At 39.4% G+C, this 24,625-nt stretch overlaps 4 protein-coding genes across 4 annotated transcripts; 2 read left to right on the plus strand and 2 right to left on the minus strand.

The window, feature by feature from the left end:
- The first annotated feature begins 5 nt into the window (after nt 1–5).
- On the plus strand, nt 6–4,728 carry K444DRAFT_612911 (uncharacterized protein). The gene is made up of 3 exons (XM_024880234.1): nt 6–797; nt 858–3,428; nt 3,476–4,728. Exons 1-3 carry the CDS (start codon nt 124–126, stop codon nt 4,551–4,553), a joined length of 4,323 nt encoding a protein of 1,440 aa, XP_024736742.1. The 5' UTR covers nt 6–123; the 3' UTR covers nt 4,554–4,728.
- A 1,507-nt stretch (nt 4,729–6,235) lies between these two features.
- On the plus strand, nt 6,236–8,622 carry K444DRAFT_612914 (MFS general substrate transporter). Its single transcript, XM_024880235.1, has 7 exons — nt 6,236–6,826; nt 6,891–6,986; nt 7,041–7,303; nt 7,357–7,585; nt 7,648–7,743; nt 7,826–8,116; nt 8,168–8,622. The coding sequence occupies exons 1-7, from the start codon at nt 6,594–6,596 to the stop codon at nt 8,322–8,324; spliced, it is 1,365 nt and encodes a 454-aa protein (XP_024736743.1). The 5' UTR covers nt 6,236–6,593; the 3' UTR covers nt 8,325–8,622.
- A 1,519-nt stretch (nt 8,623–10,141) lies between these two features.
- Nucleotides 10,142–11,023, minus strand: K444DRAFT_629712 (uncharacterized protein; the record flags this gene model as incomplete). Its single annotated transcript, XM_024883099.1, has 1 exon — nt 10,142–11,023. One exon carries the CDS (start codon nt 11,021–11,023, stop codon nt 10,142–10,144), a length of 882 nt encoding a protein of 293 aa, XP_024736744.1.
- Nucleotides 11,024–20,754: 9,731 nt separating this feature from the next.
- On the minus strand, nt 20,755–22,846 carry K444DRAFT_663459 (uncharacterized protein; the record flags this gene model as incomplete). The annotated part of the gene is made up of 4 exons (XM_024886833.1): nt 20,755–21,670; nt 21,746–22,228; nt 22,295–22,341; nt 22,398–22,846. 4 exons carry the CDS (start codon nt 22,844–22,846, stop codon nt 20,940–20,942), a joined length of 1,710 nt encoding a protein of 569 aa, XP_024736745.1. The 3' UTR covers nt 20,755–20,939.
- Between the last annotated feature and the right edge of the window lie 1,779 nt (nt 22,847–24,625).

Genomic DNA, 24,625 nt, shown 5'->3' on the forward strand with positions numbered 1-24,625 from the left:
AGCTTCGTCATTTATCCTCAGCCACGCGTAGGTTGATCGACTATCACAACCATCCTCCAGCGCAGCATAGCATTTCCTGTCTAATACCATCTTTCCTTTGCACGTCTTTGATATTTTCGCATCATGTTCTCCGGGTCCAACTCCTACCTGGGGGGCCAGAGCGGTCGCCCGGGCGGGCCTCAGCAGTATGGCTCTTTCCAGCCTCAGCAACCACAGCAGCAACAGCAACAACCACAGCCTCAGTCGAACTTCATGAATCCGAATCCGACGGGATATGGCCAAGCTCCATTACAGCAGCAGTTCACCGGCTATCCTATGCAGGCGCAACCGACAGGTTTCCAGCCGCAACAGATGCAACAACAGCAGAGTGGCTTCCCAGGACAGCAGAATCCATCTCCATTTGGCAACATGCAAGCTCCGCAGCAGCAGAGCTTCCAGACTGGAGCTCCTCCAATGCCTCAAATACCTCAGCAATTCCAGACCCAAGCTCCGCAACAGCCGCAGCCTCCTCCCGCAGCCCCGATGCAGAAAGCTCAGCCGACGGGCTTCGCAGCAATGGCAGATAGCTTCAAGTCGACACCGTCCGCACCTGCTCCTGCGAGAGGACGCAGAGCATCAAAGTCGAAGGGCACGAAGATTCCCAACATACGATTGTCGTTCATCACTGCGCAGGACCAAGCGAAGTTTGAGACTTTGTTCAAGTCTGCGGTTGGGGATGGCCAGACTCTATCTGGCGACAAATCGAGAGATCTGCTAATGAGATCGAAACTGGATGGCAATTCATTGTCACAAATATGGTAGGACAGCGAAATTCATCACAATATCCGAACATACGAAGAAGCTAATGACAACGGCAGGACTCTTGCAGACACCACTAGATCCGGCCAACTGCATTTCCCCGAATTTGCCCTCGCAATGTACCTCTGCAATCTGAAGCTTGTTGGGAAGCAATTGCCATCTGTCCTGCCCGATAACATAAAGAATGAGGTGTCGAGCATGGTGGATATAATCAATTTCAACGTCGTGGATGACGCTCCGGAGCCTGCTCCTCAAAGGACCAATGCTCCAGACTTCACTCGACAGACATCCCCACCCACGATTCAGCAGCCACAACCCATACAATCGAACTCGGCTCTGTTGACGGCACAGATGACTGGTTTCCCGGGACAGCAAAACCATTTCTCCGGAGGTTTCCAGCAGCAGCAGACTGGCTTCCAGCAGCCTATACAGACTGGATTTGGTCAGCAGCAAGGCGGATTACAACCGAATCCGACAGGGTTTCAGGGCATGTCGAATCCGTCAGCTCCTGGATACAACGGCCCTCGTCCGCCAATGCCTCCAATGCCTACTGGATTTGGACCGAATCAAGGTCTTTCGCCCGCTCAGACTGGCATGGGAGGTATGATTGCTCCATTGAATAGCCAACCTACTGGACGACCAGGCCAATGGGGATTAGTCAATGCTCCTGCGAGCGGATTACCTAATATCGATCTGCTGCAATCCCGAATGATGCCACAGCAAGGCCGAGAGCAGGGTAACTTCACCACAGCTGGTCTATCAGGAAATGCTGTTATTCCATGGGCCATCACAAAAGATGAGAAGACAAGATATGATTCTGTTTTCAAAGCGTGGGATGGGTTTGGCAAGGGTTTCATCGGCGGTGATGTTGCCATTGAGGTTTTCGGACAAAGTGGTCTTGAAAAGCCAGATCTGGAGCGAGTCTGGACGCTCGCTGATCAGGGGAATAAGGGCCGCCTCAATATGGACGAATTCGCAGTGGCGATGCATTTGATCTACCGTAAGCTAAACGGATACCCACTTCCCGCTCAACTACCACCCGAGCTTGTCCCGCCTTCCACCAGGAACTTCAACGATTCGATTGGCACGGTCAAGTCACTGCTCCACCAGGAATCTGATTTCCGCAAAAACTCTGGAGCAGCTCTGTTGCCTCAGAGGACTGGAGTCAGCTACCTGAAGAACCACTCATTCAGAGGGGATTCTGGCCCAAGCGGATTTGGACGCAAGGATGCCACGGTTTTCAAGAATAATGATGACGATGTGGGATACAAATCTAGTGCACGCAGGAGGCTGGGTAACGGATCACCTCGACCTTCCTCGCCATCATCAACAACCTCCAACGATGAAATATCTCTGGACCAATTGAGGAAGAAGATTCGTGAGAAGCAGGTGCTTCTGGACGCAATTGATTTCAAGGATGAAAACGCGGCCGATGAAGACGATGCTCTGGATAGACGGGACCGTCGCGAGGCAGAAGACCTTTATCGCCGAATTCGTCGCATCCAAGAAGATATCGACGCACATCCTGATGCAGCACTTCGCAATGTGGACTCGGGCGCAGAACGCCGTATCCTGAAGCGACAGCTCCAACAGCTCACCGATAAACTCCCTGAGATCGCATCTGACGTTCGCAAGACCGAGCGCGCTATCGCCGATGCGAAGCTTGAGTTGTTCCGTCTTAAAGATGCTAAGGCTCATCCCGGCAGTGCGTCATCAATTGTTGGTACTGGTCCAGGCGGCTCTGTCACCGAATCAGATCGTCTCAAGGCCAGGGCTAAGGCTATGATGCAACAGCGGTCTGCTGCTCTTACTGGAAGAAAGGTCGAATCAAGCAATGAGGACTTTGACGCGCCGAAGAGACTAGAAGAGGAAAATATCAAGATAAGAAATGAGAAGGAGAATAATGAGCGCATGGTCAAGGATGTGGAAGACAGCGTTCGAGATTTCTCACGTGGTCTCGAGGACAGCCTCAAGGATGGTGCCGATGATTCGAGCAGTGAACACGAGAAGCGCAGATGGGAAGATGGTCTCGGAGTTGAGGATGAGGTCAAGGATTTTATCTTCGATTTACAGAGATCAAGCCGATCTGCCAGAGTCAGGACGGATGACCGAAGTCGTAGCACTAGAGACACACCACGATCTGAACCGTCTTCCCGTTTCGACAGCCCAGCTGCACCCTCGCCCGTCGAGGCACCTTCTGCTAGGTCCGCTCCTGCACCAGCCCCTGGAGGCACTTACTCTCAGTACAAAACCCCTGAGGACCGAGCAGCATATATTAAGCAGCAAGCCGAGCAACGCATGGCCGAACGTCTTGCTGCTCTTGGCATCAAGGCACCGACAAAGTCTGGAGAGACCACCCAGCAAAGACTGGAACGTGAGAAGAATGAGAGAGCCGCCAAAGTTCGACAGGCCGAGGAAGAAGATGCGAAGCGTGAAGCCGAGAGACAGGCCAGAATCAATGAAGAGCAGGGCATTCCTCCCCCACCTCCAGCTTCAACTGTTGCGAAGAGGCCTCCTCCGCCACCCTCGCGGAAGGCGGCAAAGAGTGATGCAAGTGAGAAGAGGGCCGAAGAAGAGCAACGAGTTTTGCAAGAGCAGAAGGCGCAGATCATTGCCACTTCAGAACTTGAGTGTGTCAGCCGTACTCCTTGTAGTGACTCTTTACTAATACTGTTAGGAATGATGCGGCCAGACAGGAAGCTGAGCTCGCCAAGGAGAAGGAGGCTGCTGCTGCTCGTTTGAAGGCACTCGAAGAGCAAGTCAAGGCCGGCAAGGTCAAGAAAGAAGAAGAGAAGCGAAGAAGGAAGGCCGCTCAAGAAGAGGCTAAGAAGCAAGAAGCAAGATTAGCTGCCCAGCGAGCCGAAATTGAAGCTGCTCAAACCCGTGAGAGGGAACTGCAACGCCAATTGGAAGCCATCGACGATGATGATTCTTCGGACGAGGAGGATCAGCAGGCTACACCGCAAGCTTCAACACCAACAGTCAGCAGTCAAGAGTTCGAGAGGAAGGAAGTTTCACCGCCCCCACCGCCGGTTCCGATGATCGTCCCACCAATCCCTCAAGCAGCACAAACTACTGCCCTCCCCGTTGTCAGCCCCCCGTCTGATACGGAAACTAGGAACCCATTCAAGAAACTGGTAGCTGGAGGTGACACAGCCTCGCCATCGTCCCAAGCTGGTGTCGCAACCAACAACCCATTCTTCCGCCCTCAACAACAAGAAACCGCACGTGCCCCTGAACCCATCCAAATCCAACCAACCGGCCGCACCTCTCGCGTCCGTCCCGAAGAAGACGACTGGTCCGTCGTAGGCTCCGACAAAGAAGACGACTCCTCCGACGAAGAAGGTCCTGGCGCCGGCAACGCTCGCCACCTCGCATCCATCCTCTTCGGCACCATGGGTCCTCCCCGTCCTCTATCCGCAGCTGGCGGCGCAGGCTCGACACCTACGAGCCCTGCACCGAAGGTTGATTCTCCCGCTGCTCCTCCGCCACCTCCGCCCATGCCAACTGGTGGAGCTCCACCACCACCTCCTATTCCAAGCTTTGGGGGCCCGCCCCCGCCTCCCCCAATGCCTGGAATGGGCGCACCTGGCGCTCCTCCACCACCTCCGATGCCAGCGCCTGGAGCTGGAGCTGGAGCTGGAGCGCAGAGACCCGCGGCGTTGTTAGGCGAGATTCAGATGGGGAGGCAGCTGAAGAAGACGCAGACGAAGGATAAGAGTGGTGCTGCTGTTGCGGGGAGGGTGCTGGATTAAGTTTCTTGCACGGGGATGTATCAATTGGTGTTGAGTATTTAGCATTTGAAATTCGAGGAGCGGATTGAACAATGGATGGGCGTGGATGGGCAAGGCGATAGGTGACAGGGGAAGAATTGGGGAGGTGTATATTACGTTCAGTACCATGCAGAAGGTAGATTGCGAAAGGGGTTGAGCTTTAGCACATATTGAGATTGAGATTGGAGAATTGCAAATTCGATGCGCCTTTGTTACTACACCTGCTCTCGGGCTGGTTGAAATTTTCTTAATACTTTTTTTCTGTAAAAGTGGCATGCAGGTTTGTTTGCTTGGTGTGGCGCTTTTTGAGATTGAGAATTGTGAGGTGCGTTTGCTACTCCTGATTTCTCAAAAGTGTTTGTTTCGGGTGAACTGACGAAAGCGCTTATGTCTGCTCTTCGAGATAATCCATCAAAGGCCTCCACTTCTCACGTTGTGAAGGTGAGGTTCCACTTTGTGAGATGCTTTCTCCCATTTTGACAACCCTGTCGGGGACACCAACTTATCACAAGGAGTCCCACGCATGCCTCAACCACGCACGTTCCATTTAAGATCGAATTCATGAATGATACCACACCTCAAGGCATTTCTTGGGCTGTTGATAAGCACGGAGATGCAAAAGCATAATATACCTTGATGGCTGGATTAACAGTTCAGCCTCCTCTCCTGTGAGTTGTCGAGAATGGTGTTTTTGACGCGAACTGGCAGTGATTTCAATAACCCGCATTTCCTTGCCTGGCCATCAGGTAAGGAAAAGCAGGGTATACACGCAGGAAAAGGAGAGGCCAGGCAGAAGCTAGAATTTCTGGGGAAGGAAAGGCAAGCCGAGGAAGGACAGAGACCAGGAAATTGAACACACTGCGAACTGGTGAAAATACAAAGGTCTGGCTCCCCGAGGAGCTACCACACCCGCCTTGAGTTGACTGCTACAGTGCTGTAGACCAGTCTCCACCTTCTTACTTTGTGAGTTTTGGGTGGAACAGGCTTCTCATTCGTACACCAGCCGAACGAAACCCTCGCTTTCGTCGCCCACCTGGTTTCAACGCGTGGAGGAGTTGGGCATTTTTATTTTGCGGAAGGTTTCTACCGCTTTCAAATCGAGCTGACGTTGCAAGTGTAGAGGCACAAGTGCAACAGTGCAACAGACTCGCGGCAGGGCTTGCGGCTCGCTAATCTCGTTCAACGTCAAACGGTCTGTTCAACACCAGCTTTCCACCACCGGTGCTACAGAAACGGGTACCTATCATAAAGGTCGACAGCGTATAAAAGACTGGATATCTGATCTCTTTCGGGAAGGTGCATTCGAGAGAATAATTGCACTGCATCTGCATTTCAAATCCAGGTGATGTCGATCTAAGGCAGTTTCTCGGTAAGATATTATCTCAGATGTGAGAGACGGAGCTGTTAATATCAAATAGGACATTTTGCGAACATTTACGCAACATGTATTGCCAACTTTTCACGAGGACCTATCAATGCGACTTGCCACGAGTGGTCAATTCTGAACCTGTCCTCCTTGACTGAAATGTCTCGGTCACGTGCATGAATCCGTTTGTAAGGCAAGGCAACATGCAAACGGATGTTACTCGATGTCGTCTGGAAACCTCTTTCTCTTCTTCCTCTTCCTCCCCCTTTCCTTTCTCGAGAATTTGTCCTACTCCAACATCCTTCCGGAACACAGAGAAACGGCCGCTGCTGTTCACCTGCGCACCCCTTTGGAAATCCCGTGAAACTGGATCGACGTTGTCAACCGTTTTTGTCCAACGTTACAGTACACGCTCTTTCTTGCCCTGTATCTCGGTGCTTTCTTGGCCTCGGCATAAAATCACAAGATTTTTCAGTTCGTGGGTTCACTAAATTATATCCGGAGACTGGGAGGCGGAGACGATCATCGCCTTCCATAGAGGGAGGACTTTTATATCCCTCTCGCTTGTGTGTACATATGACGAACCACCCTCTTCAACAAACACCGAATTCCTCCCTCGACAACACCGTCATCAAGCAGGCCCTCCAGAGCTTGTAATGACGCTCACCAACTTTTCAGAAGGCGAATCCACATTAATCATTTCGGCGAAGAAGGGCGATGAGGAATCAGGAGAATTCAGTGCGACGACGGCGAGTACTGGTGCCCTGTCTAGGACAACACAAACGACCGATAGAAGCGACGAATTTCCTATCGATGGAGGCTTCGAGGGTTGGACTTGTGTTATCGGTGGTTGGTTTGCACTTTTTGCTACCTTCGGGTGGTTGAACTCGTAAGTCCCCTCCGCCTTCTCCCTCTGATTTCATCATATGATAGATTTGTCTCACCTCGAGTAGCATGGGCCTCTTCCAAACGTACTACGAGGCAGTACTCCTGTCATCCTACTCCGCCTCTTCCATCTCCTGGATCTTCACAACGCAGCTGTTCCTCATGTGAGTCCCATCCCTCCCCCGTGACTCACCCACTGACGTTATCGTATGTTGCAGGTGGGCTGGCGGCGCACTTTTTGGCCGAATCGTCGATACGTACGGCACGAAATATATCGCCATTGTTTGTACGATAGCTTGTACGTTTTTCGTTGCGATGCTGAGTCTTTCGACGGAGTACTACCAGATCTTCCTTACGCAAGGAGTGGGCTTTGGTCTCGCTGCGAGTGGATTGTTTTCTTGCGGCATCGTGTCGACAGGACAGTTCTTCCATAAGAGGAAGGCTTTGGCGTTGGGTATCGTGCTCGCTGGTAGCAGTACTGGTATGCTATATCTCGACGTTGTCAAGTATTCAGTTGTGCTGATTTCGGCATAGGAGGCGTCATCCACCCCATCTATCTCCACTTCCTGATCCCGAAGATTGGTTTCCCAAATGCTATCCGAGTCAACGCCCTCGTCATCGCTAGTTGTGGAGTAGTGTCCTGCTTCCTCATGCGTACGAGGTTGCCGGAGAAGGAATGGGATCCGAAAGCCAAGTTTCTGGATTTTGCGTTGTTCAGACAGCGGATCTTCGCTGTTTATTGCCTGGGCACCTTCTTCGTTGTGTGAGTTTACCTTATGCTTCCCACCACATATTCAAGGTATGGTAACGACTAACTTATAGCAGTTACGGTCTCTTCTCGACCTGGAACTACCTGCCCACCATGAGCCTCCGACACAAGTTCTCCGACAGCCTCGCAATATACACGATAGTAATCCTAAAGCAAGTTTTTTTTCGCAACTTTCCTTCCCATCTCACCTCCTTTCTCCTCATTTGAAGACCGGACCTGATTCCTTCGATTCAGCGGCAGCTCCATCATCGGCCGTATCCTCCCCGCCTACCTCGCTGACCGCTTCGGCCGCTGGAACTCGATCTCCATCGTCTCGCTCATGAACGCCATCCTCCTCCTCGCATTCTGGCTCCCACTCGAAGGAAATCCGAATACCACGCACGCACAAGTTTTTGCCCTCAGTGCCATGGCGGGCTTTGCGACGGGTGCTTGTATTAGTGTATTCATGCCTTGTGTTGCGGAGCTGGGGCCGGTCGAGAGTCTGGGTACAAGGTTTGGCATGTATCAGACTGTTATCGGGTTTGGGTAAGTTAATGTTTCCCTCCTTCCTGGAAGGCGACTGACGGCAATACACAGCGGCTTAACAAGTCTCCCAATCCAAGGCGCGCTCATCCCACAAGACCACGGCTCCTTCTCCCACCTGATAATCTTCTCCAGCGTCTGCATCCTCGGCGGCTCTATGATCATCTCCCTTGCAAGAATGCTTCGCGTTGGATTTAAGTTACGGGGATAGTTTCTCGTTTTTCTTTTTTACTGTGAACAATGATCATGGTAATGGTTTTGGTGGCGACCGGCGTGGGAAAAGTTGCGATATAAGAGATGGGATGTGCTGGAAGTATATTTATGGAGGGAGCAGAGGTGGATTGGATACATACGGATATCGCGGCATAAAGTGATGGGATTGACATCGGTACTAAAACTCCACTGTAGCACTCGTTTCTAGCGAACTCAGCCACTGAAAGCCCTTGTATTTCTAGCCTACCCTGAAAATAAGCCATACTTAGTAAGCCTCTGACAAGGGGTGCCACGCCTTTTAAGCTTATCCCTTGTATTTATCCATCACTTGATGCCACGATCTCCGTACATTATATTTAGTTATTAAGTTGTATATTCAATACCTTTACGGATTTCAGCCGAAGTCAGATTTTTTGCATATGATTTTGTTGCCTTGCCCTCTTGGCGGGAATCTTAAAAGCTGAGGACAGGAGGAAAACAAAATGAGGAGTTTCATTGGCAGCCCTGCGAACATGGAGCATTCCCCTATGGAATACCGATACGAGCCGTCTGACATGATTTGGTCTTATATGTGTGGTCGAATTGTGATCAGACCACTTGGCGCTTTTTAGTTACTGCGTCATCTCACCCCTTCAATTCGTGGTGTGATGTGGATCATCTATTATAACTCGCCCTTCCACTATCTGAACGGGCCTGCATCTTTGTTAAAAATTTCTCTTGAACTGGCACTAAGTTTGTGTATTTGGGGTTTAAATTGAAATCAAGATGATCCACCACGACTTATCGTTCCTCCTTGCCTTGGTGATTGGCCTGCTTATTATTTTGTGGCAGTTGGGAATCTTACAACCTCTTTTAAGTACTCTCTTCAGGAACGCGGAGGAAATCTCTACTTAGAAGTAATCACCAGAAGCACAGACAGCACTGAGTAACGAGACCGCGGGGTGATTTGAGACCAAGATCCTGATAGAGGGCTGTGAAGATGAGAATGGACGTTGGCAATGGAAGTTAGCAATATCGGGCAAGGAGAGAACCTAAAGCACAGGTGTCTTTTTGCGCAGTGAAAAGTGAGTACATTGACACCCAAAGTTCGCGATCATATGGTCTGATATGAAGAAGGACGGATGTTCTTGACATGGATGATGTTTGCTTCGATTTCGCAGCTTCTGGATTGAGAATTACGAGTTTTATCCCGGCCTACTGTAACATATCAAGAAGGAGTTTAGTCGGAGAAGATGCATTTGGCGCTGGAAGGGTAGTGGTGTCTGTTGAACTAGCTAAAGCAATATAGCTAGGGTCACGTGCTTGCAATGTAAACCAAGTAAAACGTACTGAATTGACTGCTGTTCTACAGTGGTAAGTAGCCCGTATATATAGCCCTGAACCCCCTAAGTCACATGCACTAAACCCCTAAACCAGAGAGCCTTATACTGAACCATTCAACCTCAGCTGAACCGATTTAGCCTTACAGGGCATAATCTACTCAGTAATAAGCCTATGGCTTAAGCCCCATTAGTACACAGCCCCTAATTTCAACAGTGTCGGAATAGGGGAGAGAATCACGTGATGACCACAGTATCAAAATCTCCATTCACTTTTCAAGAGTAGAGCTTGTCGTTAATGGTGATAATTTAGTCACTGGCTCTAAGATCTAAATGTAAAAGGCGATTCTTTGAATTTGATAGATAAAATCTACGAATATGTATCGAAGCTATTCACGTTCCAAATGGAAACCGATAATCTTCACGTCATGTATGATGTTCTGTAATTCCGAACCTCCATTTACCCGTGATAATCCATATTTTCGAAAGTAGGAGCTTATAACTGTACTCCGATGTTTGAGAGGTACGGGATCTGTATGAATTGCTGCCAACCCGGCCCCATAATGTGGATGCCGAATGAGTTATTCTGTCTCTGAATCATTTGTCCTCCTGGAATCAGTTGTCCTCCAGGATTGAGCTGGCCCCCAGGCATGCATGTCGAGCAGGACATATTTCCAGGGTTCTTGCGTCTGTTTTGACCAAGGCCCCACTTGTTCGGGTCTATTTTCTCCCCTCTAGTCTGCGCCTGCACCATCTCTCCCCATAAGGCAACGTCACGGCCCATAGGCAATTTGATGTCCATCAAAGTAGAGTGATCGGAAGCTTTCTCCAACGCGTAAGCAATATCATGCCAGGCAGATCCATGCCCCGTATAACCATGTCCATTATTGAACGACCGACGTTCCTTGTTGTAGCGCGGGACCATATAGATCAGCAAGAATCCCTGAATCATCTCATGAAGCAAAGTTCCCATATGCCTCAATATTCTATTTTGCCCGTTGTCCATCATAGTATTGACAGCTATCTTTGCCTTGTCACGGCGTTGGCTGTCAAAGTTTGCCCATCCATAATTTCCTTCCTGGTTTGCCCATTTGCCTGTCGCAGTTATCTTTAATCGACCTTTTAGGCTCCCGAGAAAAAAAAGTTTGTCGAATATCGGTTGGTAAAATTTTATGAGTTCGTAGGTGGATTTGCCGCTGCCTAAAACCTGCCCTTTTGAGGTGGCTCTCAAGGCTTCTTTCTGAAGGGATGTAAGACTGTCTCCTCGGTCTCGAGAGTTCTTGACGATAAGCATCACTAGTTCGTCGAGTCTGTGTTGTCCTGGAATGAGCTTTAAGTTCCCCTGGGTTCGCGATGTACCATGTATGGTAGAGCTCATTTTGGCAGAACTGTGTGACGCCCCGTTGGACCGAGAGGTTCTGGGAAATCGAAGGGTAGAGCTATCTCTGGTAGAATTCCGAAATGCTTTTACTGGATCTGTTCCGTCCTGTTACTCCCCTCTTTCCGTCCCGGAAATGAAATTTGAGTAGTGGTAAGGCTGTCTCTTGGAGTGCTTGAGATGTTTGATATTTTTTGGTTTCGAAAGAGTAGTTGATGCAAGCGTGCTGTGATAAGTCAAGAAAGGTGATGGTCTGAGAAGATAGAAAAGGGAGGTTGGGGGGAACAGAGGGGAAAGGTAGGTAGCTTTAACAAGTCTTCTATTCTATGCACTTCTTACTAACTTGCTTCAAATTAAATCTCGAGTGTGATTGTCACTTTTCCTCGTGATTGGTTACTAGAAAACAGAGACTATCTGTTAAGATTGTTTGGCTACCTCCAAAGTCTCAGACGACAATTGCGCTCACCAAAGTACATTTCCGTCTTTGGACCGGAACAGTCGCTGCTCTAACCTGAGCCGAACCCTGAGCTCTGAGTACGCTCATGAGTCAGCTGGATCATGCTTAGGGGGTCCTCTTCTAGCTCCCAAGAGAATCGGTTACAGTTTCCATGTTTTCTAAATATAATATCAATGCCTGGAATACAGCCACCCTTAGTGTGTCAAATAATTTAATTAATTATAATTATTGGCCGGTAATCAAATTAAATTAAGTCAGAATCGTAGTAATTAAATAATAATTAATTATTTGCTTAATTTAATTAAATATAATTAATTACTGGGTCACGTGTTATTACACGTGACTACAAAGATAATATAAGCATTATGGCGCAAAAGTAAAGCATATTTTACCCTAATTTAGATATCGCCTTACTATTATAGGCTTAATAGCTAGTATCCCGCCTTTACTCGCTTTACTTATCTTTGTAAATAAGTACTATAGTAGGGGTTTTGACTTCTCTAGTCACGTGAGTGCGGTCATATAATATATAGAGCAAATAATTCACATATATATTACCTTGCTCTCCTTCTCTCTTCTTTGGAAATCAATTAACCTTTACTCTCTTTATAACGGCTGGCGTAAGGGCATGATCTGCCAAGGACAGGATATCGGAAACAGGCACAAAACGAAGCTAAGCCAGAATTGCTTGGACGGAATAATACTAAAGGTCGAGGCATCCTTCCTACTTTGTTCCATAGCTTAGTATTTTCTAATATATAAGATTCTTTGAACTTTGCGCCTTTAACTATTATATTAATCCCGCTATTATATAATACTAAGCTTACTCGACTCGGCCTATAGAGGCGATATAATACTGCCGGCAAAAGACTTATATTTATCCTTGGAAAGCAAAGACAGAATACCGCTTTTAATATTTAATAACCTCCTCGAACTATAAAGAACCAGAGAGCTTAACTAGAAGTACAAATGTCCTCTATAACCTAGTTAATCTCGGAGCCTGACCCTTAACTAGAGCAGATAATATTCCCCTCCCAGTAATTAGTTCTCTACTAATATAAAAGAAGAAAGATATTATTCTCTATAATCCGGTTAATCTCGGAGCCTGACCCTTAACTAGAGTAGATAATATTCCCTTAATACTAACGAGAGTAAAAGAACCGGCCTCTTTCCCTAGTATAGGAAGAATTAGTAGTAGTCTACCGATTTAAAACAAGAAAAGATAATAGTCGGTTTTAGTCTACTAACTTAAAACTAGATAAGATAATAATTAGTTATAGTTTACTAATATTAAATAAGAAGAACTTACTTAGTACTTACTTCTATAGCTAATACCCTTTCTAAAGCTACTATAAATGGCCCGGGGCCAAGTACTACTACTATAGGTATATTAGATAAGAGGCCCTAGTATAATAAAATAGAAAAGCCAGACTTTAATATTATAAACTTATATTACCGGAAAAGCTATTATAATACTATCTCGGAAAAAGATATTAAGAAATAGCTAGCTAACTTAAAACTTAAAATTAGTATAAATATTCCGAAAATAAATAAGGCCTAATAGAGATTACTTATATAAGATAACCTTATTAATAAATATTACCTTATAGCTAATAAATAAGCAGAATACTACTAGAAATTCCACTTATATATTAACTAACTTACTAAGAAAATTAATAAGCTAGAGGTAATTACTAGTTAATTTTATATAAAAGAAAGATTAGTATAAAAAGAAGTAATAAAATAGAGATCCAAATAGGCAGATATTCAGGAATATTATAGATTCCTATTAGGAGAACTATTTGGGAACTAATACTAAGGCTCTTTTCCGCTTTTTATTTATAGTAATTAATTATGGCTTATTAGAATTAAGGATCCTATTCTATTTATGAGTAAAAATAATTACTAGATTAATAACTAGATATTTAATATAAGAAATAAACTAATATAGAACTTCTCTGAATTTAATAGCAAACTACTAAAGATTACTTATATAATATAATTAGTTACTAGAAATACCTGTAACTTTATCTATAATTAACTAGAACCTGGATTAGTTAGACAGATTTTAATTACTAAATAGATCTTTAAGATTCTCTAGTAAGCTTATAATAAAAGCAAAGAAATAAAGTACTAGGAAGCAAAAGAGATATACTAGTACCTGAGATAAGAGAATAAGCTATTTCCGGTATTCTGGGCAAAGTTTACTTATTTAATAATAAAACTAGAGAAGTTACTAGATAACTAATATAATAACTTAATAGATAAAATAAATCTCGAGCTATTTAAAAGCTTGGGTAATAAGAAGTTTAATATTTCCAGGGACCTTACTAAATAATATATAGAATAAGAGAATAGGCTTCTCTTAATTAAAAATTAGTAATTCTAGGAGAAATAACTAGTAGAAACTACTTACTACTAAATATTACCTCGGGCTAGAAAGCCTACCGGAATTCAAGAAGCTATAGTAATCCTATATCTAACGGATTAATCTTAGTAGCCGGTATTCTTATAGCTAAAAAAGGCAGTCCGCCGAGAATTTAAGAAGAGACTAGACTAGCTAGAAGGCCTTTATTATTATAGCTATAGAAAGCCTGAATATATAAAAAGTACTTATCCTGACTTTAATAAAATTATACCTATTAAAAAGAATTATTTAGAGAAAGCTAATAATTTAGGAATAAATAATAAGAATACCGACTTTTACCTATTATCTAATAAGAAGTATAATATTAATAAGTCGGGAAAAGTCTAGCTCTAGATATAGAAATAGATCTCCTAAAGCAAGAATTTTACTAAGAACCTATAGATCTTACTTAGCTAATTAGCAGGAACTAGTTCTTTATTAATTATTAAATATACTAGAAAAGCAAAACTATAACCTTCTAATACTTAATAAATACCAGAGCAAATATATATATTCTAATTAATTAAAAGCATATTTGCCCTTTAATAAAAGTACTATAAATACCCTTATATAAACTCAAAATCCCTGTTTCCTTATAAGATTTTAATAAATAACCTAGTAAAGCTATTTAATATCTAGCTACTATAGATCTAGCTATTAATTAGTACTCCTAAACTTAATAATACCTACTTACTACTAACTTCGGCTCTTATAATATAATCCTGGAAAGGAAATAGCTAGTAAAGTATAATATTTTACCGGACTATTAATAGAATTAACTCTATTAGCTAGAGAACTATAAGATAAATTAGCCAGATCTTACTTAGAAAATCTAATATTTTAATAAGAAATATTAAAAAGATAACTATTCTAAAGATACTCTAACTAGGATCCTAAAAGGAACTAGTAAAACCAGACCCGAGAAGTAAAAGAATATACTTCTTATTTCTTTATAAGACCTTTTTATAAGAAAAGCTAAATACTAGGTAAGAAAGAAAGAGCTAGACCTTAATACTCTCGAAATAGTCAAGCTACTAGACTATTCCCGCTATTTTATTAAAGCGGCTGCCTTCTAATTAAATACTAAAGACCCCGGTAACTTGATCGGATTAGTTACTATTAATAAGATTAATTATATACTTGAGAAATAGGGTTATAAATTAAAGAGATATCTACTACTATCCGTAGTAATTAGATAACTAATACTATAGTTTACCGGATACTATACTCAAACTAGTAACCTAATATATTCCCTAAATATAGACAAATCCAATACCCTTAGTAATATACTATTTTTTGACTCTAAAGAACTTTAAGAACTCCGGATATCTCTTCTTATATAGCTATATAATATAGCCAGGGCATTTTCTAAAAAAGTAGTAAATAAGCTTCCCTAGTCTTAACCCTTTAACTATAAGCTCTACTTTAATAGACCAGATCTCTTAATAAGAATAGCTTACTTCTATAAGATAAGCTCTAATAAACTCGAAAAAATAAGAGAGTATCTTATTAAGAACCTAAAAAAGAATTTTATTAAGCTATCCAAATTCCTTTTCTTATTACTAGTCTTATTTATTAAAAAGAAAGACAATAGCCTATAATTTTATATTAACTATTAATAGCTAAATATTATAATAAAAAAAAACTACTATTTCCTATTACTTATTACCGAGACTTTTAACTAATTAGCTAAATTATTAGTATTTACCAAATTAGATATTTAATATACTTTTAATCGAATTTATATAAAACTAGCTTCTATAATATAAGTAGCTTTTAGGACAAGATATAGATTCTTTAAACTAGTAGTTCTACTATTTAGACTTTATAATAGTCTAGTAACCTTCTAATAATATATTAATATTATTCTAATAAACTATTTAGATAATTTTTACTTGGCCTATATTAATAATATACTAATCTTCTCTAAAAATAAAAAGAAGTATTAATAATATATTAGAACGGTCTTATAAAAGCTCTAGGATACCGGATTATAAGTTAATATTTATAAATACAAATTTAAAATCTCTAAAATAATATTTTTAGGATTTATTATCTCGGATTAGGGTATATAAATAAACCCTACCAAAATCTCTATTATCCGAAACTAGTATTAATCTATAATAAAAAGGGAAATATAGTTATTTTTAGGCTTCTATAACTTCTATTATAGGTTTATCTAAGCCTATAGATATATCTCCTGCTCCCTAAACTATCTAACTAAAAGAGATATTCCGCCAAAGTTTATACTTAATAAAACCTAGCTAGATACCTTTAATTAGTTTAAGAATCTGCTTTTCTTTATTCCTATACTTCTCTATTTCAAATATAATAGGGAAACTTGCCTGGAAACTAATTATTTAGACCTAGCCGCTATAGGTATATTCTTTTAAAAAAGTCTAGAAAACGGATAATAGTACCTAGTCTTATTCTATTCCAAAGCTCTTTAAAAAGCCGAGAGCTACTATAAAATTTATAATAAGGAACTTCTTACTATTATCTAAGGACTCCGGAAATAGTAGGTAGAACTAATTAGCTTACCTAATTTTCTAATTATTACTAATTATAAAGCTCTCGAGTATTTTGGTACTAAGAGGCCCTTAAATAAATAATAAATCTAATAGATAAGTTTCCTATTATAATTCTATTATTAGATTACTTATTAGCCAAATAAAAATAATACTATTACTAATATCTTATCCTAAAAGAATAAGCTTATACTAACCCAGAAGCAGGCTAAGGAAGCTAAAAGAACTAGATAAGTTATCTTATTAGATCTAATTCTCGCTTCTACTAAAATAAAAGATATAGCTTATATTTCTACTAAGGTAAAAGAAATAGATAAGCTATTAGTTATAGTTAAAGTCCTATAAGCTAATTGGACAAACCTAGTTCTAGAGAACAAATATAAGAAAGCCCGGGAAAATATAGATCTATAAAAAATATTAAATAGCTATATATTTTATAATAAAAGACTTATTATACCGGACGGATATAATAATCTATAAACTAGGCTCCTATAATAAATTTATAATATAATAACTACTATATATCCCGGTTAAAATAAAATAAAAATCCTAGTTTAGAAACTTTACTAGTAGCTTACTCTTTCTATAGATATTAACCGCTTTATAGTAAACTACTATAAATATTAAAGGTCTTATAAGCTAAAAGACAAAATACTAGGCCTATTATACCTATTACCGGTTTCCCTAAAAATATAAGACAATTTGTCTATAGACTTCTATATTCCTGGCTTTATAAATAAGAGATATAATAATATATTTATTATAGTTAATTAATTATCTAAATAATATATAAGCTTACTAATAACTAAGAATACTATAGCTAGAATTACTACCGGCCTATTCTATTATTATATCTAGTAATTCCGAGAATCTCTTCTTACTATTATAAGTAATTAAGAACCCTAATTTATTTTAGACTTTATAAATAAACTATTAAGATTAACTAGAACTAAGCTAAAGCTCTTAACTATAGAATATACCCAAACTAATAAATAAACAGAAATTATTAACTAGATTATTAATACTCGACTTTATTTCTTTATTAATTACTTCTAGAATAATTAGGCAGATTTACTTCCGGTATTTAATACTATAGGTACTACCTATCTATATAAATTAACTAGCTTATTTCCCTTAATAGTCGACTATAGATATAAACTCAGGCTAAACTTTAACTAGATACTATTAATAATAGAATTCAAAATACCGAGAAAGAAACTTAATTAGAAAAAAATATAATAGTAGGCTAAGAGAATTAATACTACTATTAATTATACCCGAGAATATATAGTGGTAGCTTAGGAGTATTAAGCCAAGTAAGCTAATAAGAAACGGTAAGAACTAGACTTTAATTCAGGAAATATAATCTATATAATTAAAAAAACATAAAAAACGAACCGTTTATCTAATAAATTAGACTACTTCCTTACTAGACTATTTAAGATTAATAAAATAGTCGGCTATTTATATTAATTAGACCTTCTCCTATTATATAGGATTTGGCTAATTTTCTATATAGATAAGCTTTATAAGAATCCTACTAACCTATTATCTAGCCAAACTAATAAAGAGCCTAGTTCTACTAAAGTTAATAGTAAACTTAAATAAAAAATCGAAAAGATCCTTTTTTCTAAAGTACTTTATAGTAAGTTTTATTATAAAATTAAATAGAAGAAATAGGATATAAATAATAAATAATACCTTATATTAAACTTTAAGAACTTAGTATTTAAACTATATAAATTTTATAAGTAGAACTCCGGTAAAACAGGACCTTTTATCTAGCTAAATAAATAAATCTAGTATACTAAAGAAAATAAGTTTAATAAAGACTATCTAGATAATAATAAACCTTAATAATAAGGTCTCTATAACTAGAGAAAAAGAAGAAAAACCTAAATATTTCCCGGATTTTATTTAAATCCTAGTATATTTCTTTTATTTTATTATATTAGTATTTATTTTCTTTTTTAGAAATCTGGGCAAAATATCTTTCTTTACTATACTAGATTATACTCTATTATCTAAGTAAATTATAAAAAAAAAAAGTAAATTCTTAAAGCTAAGCTAAAGATAAATACTTACCTATATTAATTCAAAATATTATTAAAAATTAAGGAAAACCTTTTTAACTACTTTAATCTTTATAACCTTAACTATTTATACTACTACTACTGCCTTAATAGAACTATTAATAAAGACGAAATAGATAAGAAATCCCGGTAATATATTATCTATAGCCGGACTAAGTAAGGCAGCTTACTAGATCCTAAATAACTTAAGTAATAATAATAGTATCTCAAGTTTAGTAACTATTACTATTATTAATATAATTACTAGCCAAACTACCTTTATAAACGAAAATAGTAATTTCCTTACCTAAGAACAAGTTAATATATAAAATATAGCCTATATTACTCTTGAGAATATACCTGAAATTACTATAGAGAATATCTTAGCAAAAAGTTCTAAGAATAATAAAATAGAGGTTTTAGTTACTAGTAATAATAAGCCTAATAGTCTAATAAGCGGAATAGATAGTACTAATAAGGGCTTCCTTATTAATCTTATAAAGCCAAATACTAAAAAAATTAAAAAGAGTAAGGCTAGCTTATTCAAGAAATATAAGGTATTAGATAATAGTAAGGATTCTAATAATAAAAAGACTAAGGATAAAAAGACTTCTAGTAATAAAGAAAACTCTAACTATAATAAAGGTAACTAAACTAGTATTAAGATACGTATTATAACTAGAAGATATATAGTACCAAGTACTAGTTATTATATAAAGTACTAGTCTGAAACTAAGAGCTAGAAAATAATCCTAAATACCAAATTAAAGAAGTAATACCTTATAGATATTAATAAATTAGTAAATAATATTATTTAAGAAATCAGAAAACCTTTTAGAAGCTTCTATAAAACTAAAATCATATAGCTCAAGGCCCGGGAATTTAATAATAAAGTAGCTCAAATAACCGCCCTTAATATATAAGTCTTTACTATAGAAGAATAACTTAAGGATATATATATTAAGCTCGAAAAGGCCCAGAAGTTAATTAAGTAGCTTAAAAACGGTATAATTAAGCCAAATACTACTATCCTAACTAAGAAGAAAGGCAAGCAAGCTACTATATTAAAGCCTATATTAATGAATAAACTCAATCTGCTATCCCTATTTAAAGACCGCCTAATAATAATAGTCCTAATATTAGCTATAGCCTATATAGTACTCCTAGACTATATTATTAATATGGGTATAGGTATAATGCGAGCGACGGATACTAAGGACTAGCCGGAACATACTAGGAACTGGGTTATTCTGGCAGAGTCAAGACCATGCTTCGATTATAAGTAAGCTATAGAGATTAGACGGAATAGGGTTAATAGCCGTTATTTCCTCTTTTTTCTTTTCTATACTACGGCTAAATAATCCCCTAAATAAGGGCATTTAGACTTCTCTTTAGGGGGGGGGGTAATATAACAGCTGGTATAAGGGTATAATCTGCCAAAAACAGGATATCGGAAACAGGTATAAAACGAAGCTAAGCCAGAATTACTTGGACGGAATAATACTAAAGGTCGAGGCATTCTCCCTACTTTATTCCATAGCTTAGTATTTTCTAATATATAAGATTCTTTAAACTTTGCGCCTTTGACTATTATATTAATCCCGCCGTTATACTCTTTATAATTTAGTTATATATTATTTAAAGAAAAAGAAGAGAATTTATTACTTATATAACTTTTATATGGGTTTCATATAATAATTAGAAATAATTAATTATATTTAATTATAAATTTTCTAATAATTAATTTTTTTTTAGAAGTCGATAATCAAATTATAATTAATTATTTACTTGATTTAATTAAATACAATTAATTACCTTAATTATTTTTTGATATACTGGCCACCCTTCCTAATCTATTACGACATCGTGGCAGTATCCGTTCTCGTTCTCTCTGTCAAACTTACAAGGATGCCTGCCGGGGCCGATTTTGGATCTGTTGGAATTTGTGATTTCAAAGGGTAAAAAGGAGGTAAGGTTTATTTCCTGAGATACGATCGGGCTTAAATCCTTGGCCCTAATCGCACTTTACGTAATTACACGTGCTCTGATTACATATAAAAGCGTGATCAAATATTATAAGGGAGTATCTTCAAAGTCAAGTAAATGGCTTCCAGCGCACCCCACTCTCTCTCCCTTCCTCCCTCCCTCTCTCTAGAGGCCCAGTACTCCCTATTTAGTACTCCCTATTTAGTACTCCCTATCTAGTACTCCCTATTTAGTACTCCCTATTTAGTACTCCCTATTTAGTGCTTCCTAGAACACCCAGTGAGAAAGCAGGACTGAAGTGCACTACAGGACGATTTATAATTTTACAATCCCCCACATTGATCATCAAGCTATTGCTGATGTGTCTTTATTTCAAGCCGCAAACAGCGGTTGTAAAGGGATATCTACCATCAATCAACAACCACCATATTTCAGCTTTATCGTTCGCCAGTCCTCCTACCAAGTTCTAGTCCTCCTTAATCCGTACTCTCGCGTTCTTCATCGTCCTTATTATTTCAGAAGTCTGTGCCCTTGCTGCCAGACGGCCACTAATCCCCTCTTCTCCATCCATCAAGAGCTTGTGCCTAGCGTCAAAGAACGGAAAAGCAGATACTGGAAATGTCAAGCTCGATCGTCGGAGGCACGTCCATACCAAGACGGTCCACACGAAGACGAGCACCAAGCCCTGTAACACCACACAAAGGACAAACATCGCATTATCGAACTTCAACTTGACGTATGGCTCCACAATCGAAACCGTAGTATAGAACTGCGGCGACAAGCCAGCCTCAAGCATATCGGACTTGACTGCTATATTCCCCCAATTATTATTGTTGAAAAGCCAGAAGGGGAAGGCGACTATGCTCTGGAAGTTCTGCTGAGCAATGCCGTACGTATACGGGCTATCGAGCTGGGCGTACGAGTTGAAGAAGCTCTGGGCGATGGAGGAGGGTGCCGGGATGTCGGATGCGGTGTAGTTGAGCAGCCAGCGCAGGACTTCTCTGTATGCTGTAAGATCAATATCTGTCACCATCTCTGGTGACGTGATGCTCTCTACGCTGACAATTGTGTAGTTAGAACGCGAGGCGATGACGGTCGCCTCGCGGGTATAGAATTCGATACGGGTGGTGATGTTGTTCCATGGTGTCCCGATATCGCATTGTCCATTATTAGTGCCGTTCGCGCAGACAAAGAGGCCTGTAACAAGAAGGCGTTAGCAAGGAGAATCGAACTAAGCTATATGGAAATCAACGTTGAGTGACGCAGACAGACCTGCTCTCAGTGCGTTCGTCACTGCCTCGTCGTTGACGACGCAGAACCGCATTGCAATGGGGCTGTCTGACGAGCCAAACTGGTCGCAATCCGCATCTGTAAATACGTCTGAAACAGGACTTGAAAAGTCTATCTGAACGGATGGCGTATTGTCAACCCTGGCCATCTGATAGTCCTGATAGTCTGAGAATGTTGCCGAATCCCATGGTTCGGACTGGGAGAGGCCGCCTGAGAGAAGATACGACACACAGCTCTCGCCCGAGCAGTGGACCGGCGTCGAGATTGTCGAGATTAGCGGGTTGATAACAAGGATGTACACTGCTGCAAAGTATTGGAACGGCAGAAGTGTATACGGATCGCCCGGGACTAATGTTTTGAGGTTAGTGAAGAAAGGTTGTACGAGTGTTCCATTGAAAGCTCCTATGCCTGCGGTGACGTTGTAGGTGGTCGCAACATCATACACTGTCAGGAAAGACGTGTTGACTGATTATTGTATTAGATAACTCTAAGCAGAAAGTGCCGCAGGTCGATTGAGCTGGGAGCACATACAAAAGAGAACCAGCCCAGATAGCCACTGAGCCAAGTGAAGGAAGAGCCTGCCAAGTGTAACATTAGCATAAGGAGAAGGCAAAGAGGTTAAGTACGGCATTACCGAGACCATGCCCAGACTCTGTCTTGAGAATTTGACGCGGACGAGACAAGTAGCCTAACTGTACCCCATTGCATAGTTGATGGAGAGAGGGCCAAGAGACTTAGGTACGAGATTCCTTTTGGCGAGTTCATCTGCAGCCACAACAACAACATAAAGGCCTCGTTGAGCACATAAGTCATGCATATGTACAGGACGCCTTGCGAGGCTCGGACAATTGCTAGAGTAGTACTACTGTCTGTCTTTGAGAGCCTATTAAGCGGCAGGTTCCTGTTTGAGAGGTCCACGGCGACATAGGCTGATTGGACGAAGAGAATCACAATTGCGAGAAGGGCGAAGGCTAAAGTTGCAATAATGAATTGTAGAATGGTCGGCCCCTTTGGCTGAGAAGTTTTTGTGTCTTTACGTTCAATGGAGCGATCGACGAGCTCGGAATCTGCCTCAGCCGCCATATTGATATTATATCTGATCAGAGATATAAATCTTGTTGCAAGAGCGAAGGCATTGTTTTTGTTTACGCAAGCATAATTGAGAAAAGTTTCTGAAGAGCCTGATGATCTGATCCACCCCGTTCGTCAATACGAGCGATTAATTAATCGCACGCTACGATTAATTAATCGGAAGCCCGATTAATTAATAGGGACGGGAATACGATTCGGGCTCCATAGTGGGTCCCGATTACCCAACCGGGTAATATTAAGGCCTCGGAAAGAGCAAAAATAGTATATATTAGAATATTTTATCCAAATTAAGCTTTATTATATATGCCTCCCGCTTTGTCTAGGTACGTCTATAGCTAGCCTAGCCCTTTTTAGTACCCTTACGCCCACTTGATTACCTGGTTCTCCTTCTCTAGCTCTATTCTCACGTACTTACTTAATAGCTACTCTTTTCTTTACTTTCTCAGATATCCTTCTAGTCTTCTAAACTAACGAAATTAAATCCTGATTATTCTCCTTTATTATTATTTTAGAAAGAGTAATTTTCTCTGTTTTACAGGCTATATTAGTAATAGGCAAATCGGAATAGGTTACTTATAAAGTAACTTTATTAAGAATATTATATAGCCAGAGAATTATAAGTTTGCTATATTTAATAATTAACCGGTAATTCTATTTTTAATTAGCTTTTATTAGAAGTATATTCTCAGAAATTATATATCTTTAAAATCTTTTCTAAAACTCTTACTAGAATTCTTATTATTTCTATACTAAATTAATATTATTTTGGAATCTATAAAGTTATAATCTCTTAAATATTATATTTAAAAACTTTAATACTTGCCCTTTTTACTATATTCTCTTACTATTTTCTTATATATTCTATAACTCTTTTAATTAGTTTAAATAAAATTATCTTTTTAGCTATTTTCTTCTATTTTATTTCTTTATTTTATTTAGAAATATTACTTTTATTAATATTAATTTCTTTTTTTATAGCCTCTAGGGCCCTAAGGGCTATATATATATAGTAAGTATTCTTTTTATAGCCTAGGAAATTAATAAATAGCTTTTATCTAAATTAGATCTTATATAATATATTATTTTTTAGAAAAAACTAATATAATTATAGTATTAATTACTTATATAATTAAAAGAAGTAATTATATTTATAATTAGATACTAGTATTTACTTATAGCCCGCAATTATTTCTTAAAGATTTAATTAATAACCTTAATAGAGTTCTAAAATTAGAAATAATAAATTTATCTATAAATAATCTTTATTTCTTTTTTCTTATAAATTTTAATTACTTTTCTCTTAAACTTATTCTTATTATTATAGGCTAAAATAGTAATATATTTATTATTATTTAGCTATTTAGTAAACTTGTTTATATCTTTATTTATAATCTTAGCCTTAAGATTACAAATTTAAATAAACTTGAAAAAATAGTATTTTAATTACTAGATTTATATATATTCCCTATCTGAATTATATTATAATAATATTAGTAAATAATATAAATAAAAATTATTAGAATTTCCTGGAAATTTTCTAAAAAAAAATTACAAAAATCGTAAAATTATAATAAAAGCTTAAAAATATAGGAAATATAAAAAATATAAAAATAAATTATATAGTTTAGGAAATACTTATATAGAAATTTATTAAATTCAGAATTATATACTAGCTAAAATAATAAAATTAGATAAGTATAATTCCTGTATTATTTTTTTTAAATCTTTTTTTTATTATAATAAGTATAATAGGTAATTATTTAAGTATAA

Source organism: Hyaloscypha bicolor (assembly GCF_002865645.1).
Source record: "Hyaloscypha bicolor E unplaced genomic scaffold K444scaffold_73, whole genome shotgun sequence".
In the NCBI taxonomy this organism is placed as follows: Eukaryota; Fungi; Ascomycota; class Leotiomycetes; order Helotiales; family Hyaloscyphaceae; genus Hyaloscypha; species Hyaloscypha bicolor.